General features: G+C 43.4%; 1 protein-coding gene across 9 annotated transcripts in view; it reads right to left on the bottom strand.

The window, feature by feature from the left end:
• Window positions 1–647: 647 nt before the first annotated feature.
• The window catches only part of grin1a (glutamate receptor, ionotropic, N-methyl D-aspartate 1a), a 28,460-nt gene continuing 21,693 nt past the window's right edge, over window positions 648–7,414 (bottom strand). For 4 of the 9 annotated variants that reach the window (XM_062478817.1, XM_062478819.1, XM_062478820.1 and 1 more), the window contains one exon: window positions 5,800–7,284. In XM_062478817.1, coding sequence (XP_062334801.1) covers window positions 7,162–7,284 — 123 coding nt within the window. In that variant the 3' untranslated portion in view covers window positions 5,800–7,161. Of the gene's footprint in view, window positions 3,012–5,799; window positions 7,384–7,414 lie in introns of those variants that run through there. The other 5 variants (XM_062478822.1, XM_062478823.1, XM_062478824.1 and 2 more) reach the window with 3 other exon arrangements.

Here is a 7,414-nt window from a genome sequence, read left to right as displayed (position 1 = left end):
GGGTCTAACATGTGTTTCTGAAGTATGCTAGACAACTCACCAAAAAGCTGGATAAAACGCCAGTTGGCAATCTGTCTCAGAGGACGCTTCTTTAGAGGAATTGTATTGGGACTTTGACGCAGTTTAGCTTTAGTCTTAAAAGTAACTGGCGACCGTTACTAACATAGTACAGTGGAACAATATTCATTTAGTTTTACCGGACACTTCCTTTTAAATGTATTCTGAGCCAATTCGCTACATCACTAGCTCTGCTGTGTCACTGAGTTTCTCTTGTAATTTATTCCAAACAACAGGTGGAGCTACCTGCGCCTTTGCTTTGAACTTTAATTAATCCCAACACGATTCCTCGGACAACAAACGAGAAAACACTCTGGATATAAACCACACCCATAGCCAGATAAACAAGGCTACCTGCGCACGAGATTTAACATCATTGGTCCACAACGTAATGCCAATTTGTCATTGAGACAATCGAGTACATTCGATTTAGTTTTCAGACCGCACAGTCACTTTCAAGCATGCGTTCTTATTGGCTTTCGGTGAGTTATGTACCCACCTGGCATGTACGATGCACCACGTAAAGCGTACCCAAACGTAGCCTCCAATTCAGTCTTCAGTGATAAACTTCCATAAAATAAATAACGGAATTTGGTTGCTTTGTACAATACTGTAGGTATTTATTTACAGGTACATTTGTATAAATACGATAATTTACTCTGAAAGAAAACCTATTGTTTTGCCATCTTAATAAGAATTGAGGAGATAAAATACAAATATCTTTGTGTATTTGTGTTTAGGAATAAGATAAATTGGTATTCGACATATATATATAGGCTAATTAACTATACAAGTGCAATACAATTTCCCCTATCCCAAACACAAATATCAGATTAAAATTTATGTGGCAAATTTCTGTATGTTTTGTATGAATTCAACCTTTTACCATGTTCCTTAATCATAAAGCATCCAAAAAGCTGAACCAATACAGATAAAAGGACACTATTCACCATGCATAGACCAGAATGAGAACACTACCAGAAGCAACAGTGCAAATAATAATAATAATAATATTTCACATTCATGAACTAAACTCTGCTTTAGTGGGGTTTTTTCTTTTTTTTTTTTTTACACAAAACGGTGTCTGGTTCTCCAATATAATGCTATAACTTATAAATCAAGCATTCCAACAAATTATTGGGTCACTTTACAAAAATTAAAAAATTAAAAAAAGTAAATTCATTTGTATGAGACACTTGTAAAGTAGCTAACTTCAACCACTCTAAACCTTACTATAAACATGTTCCTTTGAAAGAAATTCATGAAGGCTTGGAATTGGTGGTTCTGAATATTCATGTGCCAGTCAAGCTTGAAGGGAACAGTACTTTGAACAGTACAGTACGTTAGTATGGCAATGCCTCTTGGGGGCACAGGACAGTGGAACGCCTTGCCAGAGGGGAGAATGGCAGTCTCTCCACAGGCAGAAGATGTTTCTCAACTCCAGTGCTTGGGAAAAGGCCAGTTTTTGCAACTAACCAAGACACGTGTACAAAACTTAACAGCCCTCACCAGGACTGCAAGTTAAACTGAGTTATCAATACACTTGGCTTCCTTCATGTAAAATATCTCAAAGTCAGTGACAGGATGTCCTTTCGCTGCACTGGGAGGAGGTTTTGCATGAAAGACCAAGTGCTGGTTGGGTGAAAAACTAGGCCCCCTGATGCAACCCTTTCAGACTGGAAATGAGAAAGACTGAGAGAGAAGAGAGGGAGACAGAGGATGTTCTCATGGCAACAACTATGGGCGGGTCTCACAGGAGCCTGGTCTAATCAAAAGATTTACAATCGCGAACACTCAGGATAACACTCAGATTCAGTTAAGAAATTTTACGAACCAATGATAAAGGTACTGGAATTTGGCCATTTACGAATACACACAGACAAAGCTAAATGTTTTAACCAGACAGTTATGAAGTGAGTGAAGGAGTTGCTGGATGTCATCTGTAGTGTACCTAACAAACATGCGTTTGTCAAACAATTATAAAAGACTTAAAGTTTTAAATGATATACTGTCATCGAAGCTCACAATGTGGCAACAACTGGCCAGAGAGACAGCAGGAGTCTCAGGAACTGCATTGCCAGTTTAAACACAACAGAGAATATGCATCAATTAAAGTCTCATCTGATCTTATGCATTTACAAAAACATGCATGTTTCCATATCTATTGTTGCTTGGGGATTATATAGTCACGCAAATCCATACCCTCGCTAATAAATCTTTCTCAGCTAGGGAATAACAAAGGTAAATCTATAGGAGTTAACATACTGTATGGTTATTAAAAAGTGCTCCTTAAAGATGATATTCATCCCATTTTCCTATATTGTCTTACTGTACATTGCAGTTGAGAAATTGATAATAATACTTCTGGTTTCTAGTTTCTGAATATAAGGTTAAAGCATGATATGTAAAGCACCTGCAACAAAACTGTTTGTCCGCAGAAGTCACCTAATTAACAGCTTGTCTAAAACAGGAACATTTTCAATGTTGCTAGATATAACCAAGAAGTGGTAAAATCATACATCATAATGTCAGCAGTAAGTCTGCTATAAGACCAAATCTAGATCATTTAAGCTTAAGTTTGCAGAGTACAAATACAGAAGAAAAAGTGAAAATATCAGTAAAATAAGTGTGTCACTGTGTGTTATGCTTGGAACACTAGAACTACCTTTAGCCATACTAGTTCCAGCTTGAAAAAGGTGCAAAAAGAGTAAACCAGTTCTTTTAAGGAGAGGCAGTCTGTCCAGATCCTCAGCAGAGCCACGACTGCCACACAAAGAGGGGAGCTGGGAGATGACCTCCCTCCGTCTCCCCAACCGCGTTCTTCCTCTCTTTCTGAAGAGCGAATCTCTCTCTCTCTCCTTCCCCCTCTCTCTCTCTCCTTCCTCTCACACCACAGTGCTGACAGACGGGTCTGACAAGTTGAGCTGGCCCGTGATGTCTGTGGGTGGGTACTGCTGCAGGAGCGGAGAATAGGGAGAGGAGAGAACAGAAAGAGGAGAGAACAGGGAGAGGAGAGAACAGGGAGAGGAGAGAACAGAGAGGAGAGAACAGAGAGGAGAGAACAGAGAGAGGAGAGAACAGGGAGAGGAGAGAACAGGGAGAGGAGAGAACAGAAACAGAGAGAACAGGGAGAGGAGAGAACAGAGAGAGGAGAGAACAGAGAGAGGAGAGAACAGAGAGGAGAGAACAGGGAGAGGAGAGAACAGAGAGAGGAGAGAACAGAGAGAGGAGAGAACAGAGAGAGGAGAGAACAGAAACAGAGAGAACAGGGAGAGGAGAGAACAGAAACAGAGAGAACAGGGAGAGGAGAGAACAGAAACAGAGAAAACAGGGAGAGGAGAGAACAGAAACAGAGAGAACAGGGAGAGGAGAGAACAGAGAGAGGAGAGAACAGAAACAGAGAGAACAGGGAGAGGAGAGAACAGGGAGAGGAGAGAACAGGGAGAGGAGAGAACAGGGAGAGGAGAGAACAGAAACAGAGAGAACAGGGAGAGGAGAGAACAGCGAGAGGAGAGAACAGAAACAGAGAGAACAGGGAGAGGAGAGAACAGAAACAGAGAGAACAGGGAGAGGAGAGAACAGAAACAGAGAGAACAGGGAGAGGAGAGAACAGAAACAGAGAGAACAGGGAAAGGAGAGAAAACAGAAAGAAAATGTCACTCGCTTACACCGAGGCCTGGGATCCGTTTATGTCTTACCTCTTATGAAAAGCAAAAGGGAACAGCTCTGATCCATTTCAGGGGGGAAATGACAGAAGCAGAGCTCTTCTGTAACCCTCCCCAGGCAGAGAGAGGGAACTGAGGTGCAGACTGCGAAGGCTGGCTGGTTGGTTGGTTGAGATGCTGAATATAAAACCACACAGTGCCTGTCTGTTCTGCCTGAAGTGGGTTACACACCTAGCGTGGAGTAGGTCCTGAGAGTCAAGCACATTTGAACCAGCCGAGGCAATCTTCCCTCACAAGACTGCAGGGCAATCATTTACCTCAGTGGGTAAAATCGATATCTTATTTTACCCAAATCCATTAGCATGTACATAACTCATTTTAGCAGCTTAGAGGATCAATTAGGATTGAGCCCCAATATTGCAGTCATGATGACTGTTTCAAAGTGCTTTGCAGTCGGACTCTTACTCCCAGTCCTGATTTACACTGTGCTTTTGTCAAGCAAAGTGCTTCTTTACTCTGCATCTACAGTGCTGGGTGGCCAAAACAAAAACAAACACCACCCAACCCCATGCAGGTGCGTGGTTACTATGGCAACCAGGACTTTGGTATTGTGTTACCTAACGTTTCACCGATTGTGTGCGATGCCTTGGGTACCGTGGCAGTTACCGTGGTTTACAATGCTGAGGATGGTTACCGTGGCAAAGGAATAGGGCAGCGGTGTCGCGAAACCACGACCGTCTCCTTGGATACGTTCCCGATCCATTGTAAACACGGTAATGCGCTGATCTTGCAAGGTCTAAATTATTAGACATTGCGACATACTTTCTTCCGAGGGTACTAGAAAATATTATTTTCCTGCATGCTCTCCACTGTAGTCTTTAAAGAGCTTTCCAACACGTCAATCAGAATCCAACTTACTTTGTCTGGATTCTAATTCACACTCTTGTTAGTTGGAAAACATTCACAACTTAGTGTGAAAAACAATTCTCCTTGAATTGAGCTAAGCTTTCAGAGAAATCTGAGATAATTTAAACACATTCCAATCTGTCACTTAATCCACATACCTTTAACTCTTCAAATAAAACAAATCCCATTTATGATTTCTCATCAAATAAATTTAGCCTGATAATAAGAAAGCAAGATCTCAAATGGAAGAATACGAGGTAAGATTGTGTCTCTCATTTTAGGCTGTGCTTATGCTTTACTCCAGCATTCAATTCAATGGAGCTTCATAAGTTCTTATGATGAAACGACCATGCTAAGTGACCTCGGGGCAGCGTCTGCAGCGAATCAATACTGGTGACCTTTCATCGTCAGTTACAGAGGTTGTCCTGTTCATCACTTAGACTTAAGTGTTGCATCATCAAAAGGCTTAAACCCCCCTGTTTAGGCCTCCGCAAGGTACTCTGAGCGTTGCCATGGGAGCAGGTGGAATGGGAGCAGGTGGAACTTCTAAAGAGAGACACTTCACTTATCGTCGTCACTCTTAACAAATAACTACGGCACTTAAAATGCGACTCTAAACAAAACGGCACTTAAAATGCGACTCTAAACAAAAAAGTCTACCAAGTCTACTTCTACTGTTATGTTCTACCACTGAGGACAGGAACAGTGAGGTGCATGCTGGAAGAGGGAGAGAGGAGCGGTGAGGCATGTGGGTGAGGGACGGCGACAGTCAAAGTCCATTGATATCCATCAATATAAAAGAAGGAAACACTTATATAAAATTAAAATAATGGTCAAAGACTGAGGATGGTGCATCTGTCGTTAAGATAGTCCTTGCGTCATCCGCTAGGATCTCTGCGGTCTCTCTGGTTTTTGTGTTCGAGACCCTCGAACTAGAATCCTACACCTCTGACAGACGCATCAGTGAAATTGATCTCAAGCTTCTTTTCGTGAATACCTTCCAGGACAGAGCAGGACTCGCAATAGGTGCAGTACCGATTTAGTTCAGTTTGAGAACATCCACAGAATATAGGCTACAGTAGACACAAGAGCAGGGGAATAGTCAACCAAAAAAGAAAAAGACACACAACACAACTTTGTCCCCCCCAAAAAAAAGAACGAGTGAACAAGTGAATTAGCCTTGTAGCTAATTGTAGTCCTGGTAGCTGGCTTTTCCAACACAGCTGAGATTTGGTCACTGATGTAGCCAGCGACGTGACGAGCTGAGCCGAGATCTTTATTGGTGAGGCAGAGCACTTCTCGCCTGTGGAGGAGACTGGAGAGCTGAGAAGCATTTTCTAAAACCCTCACGCTTGCATTGTGCGGCAGCAAAGGAGGCCTTCACAGAAAACACATTTACAGAAATAGTTCTGGATGTGCCTATCAATGTTTTTTAATGTTCATGTTTTCTTTTCTGGTGGCTCACAACTTTGCTGCCGACACAATGAGAGTTTGCTGCTCTTGCGGAGGGTGGGAACGATGCTTCTAAGGTTCTCGAGCCTAGAAAGACAGCGTGAGGAAGGCGACAGGAGAACGATCTGGGATGTCGTCCACCTAAAAATAAAACCCTTTCAAGACATGCACATTTGACGCGATGAGGACATCAAAATAAAGCTTGTTCTCGTCTGTCAGACAATGCAATTTTGCGACACAACAAACAAAACGAGACAAAGCAAAAGAAGTCTAGAGAGTTAAACCACTCCAAGGGGGCGAGGGGTGATCCTGAAATAAACGGTCTGTAGGTATAGTTAGACGTTAGTGTATCTTCAGAAGAGTTGACCGACTCCAGTCATCATTGCCATCTTCAAAAATGTTTGCGAAGGATTAAACGTTTGGTGCATGCTTTGACATCCAAACCAAACTAACAAAAGCTGAAAACAACAACCAGGGAAGCGCAGGATTTCAGTGGAAGAAGATGGATCAAAGCAATCAAAGGGACAAGAGAACAAAACACAAATAAACACACACACACACACACGCACATCACAACGTCACAGAGGAAACAAAAGTAGGTAACCACATCGGAAATCACGTGGCAGGGAAGAAAAGCAGCCAAAACAACACAGACAGTCCTGCTTTATCGGTCCTTTACTCCAGAACCAGTGCCTCTAATCCCATCCAGCCCCCAAACCCAGCCCGGCCCGGCCCAGCCAACAGCTGCTGCTCCAGAGCCCCCATGCAACCTCCCCCAGGGCCCTGTCATTGGCCTGACCTGTCTCCTGCACTGCTCCTACTGTCCTGCAGGGGGCGACCACCTACAGATGGCATCTGGATGGCTGCGCGATGGCTGACTGACAGACACGTGAGCGCGGCCGCCAAGCCACGGAGGATGAGCGAGAGAGGGATGAAGAACTCTCGTACTCCAGAGATGGGTATGGCAGAGGAGGAGACAGAGGGTGAAGAGAGGCTGTAGAGAGAGAGACGATAGGGAGGGAGACAGAGGGAGAGAAAGAGAGAAAAGGGAGGAGGAGGAGGAGAAGCTGTTGTTTCTTCTTCATGTTCTTACCGTATCTTTGGAGGACCTACGTCTCTTGATGCTGGAGGCCAGGTTGGTACTGATGGACCTAAAAGAGGCTTTCTGTTTGGGCTCAGGGTCTGCTCTACCACTTTTCCTATCCTAAAATAAATATATGTAGAAACATTATTTGTGTTCTCGGGGGGGAGTGACACTTTGGTTTCAGCCTCACCCTCTCTCTCTCTCTCTCTCTCTCTCTCTCTCTCTCTCTCTCTCTCTCTCTCTCTCTCTC

Source organism: Osmerus eperlanus, chromosome 14 (genome assembly GCF_963692335.1).
Source record: "Osmerus eperlanus chromosome 14, fOsmEpe2.1, whole genome shotgun sequence".
In the NCBI taxonomy this organism is placed as follows: Eukaryota; Metazoa; Chordata; class Actinopteri; order Osmeriformes; family Osmeridae; genus Osmerus; species Osmerus eperlanus.
The sequence above is the reverse complement of the archived record's forward strand: the minus strand, read 5'-3'. Positions and strand labels throughout refer to the sequence as shown.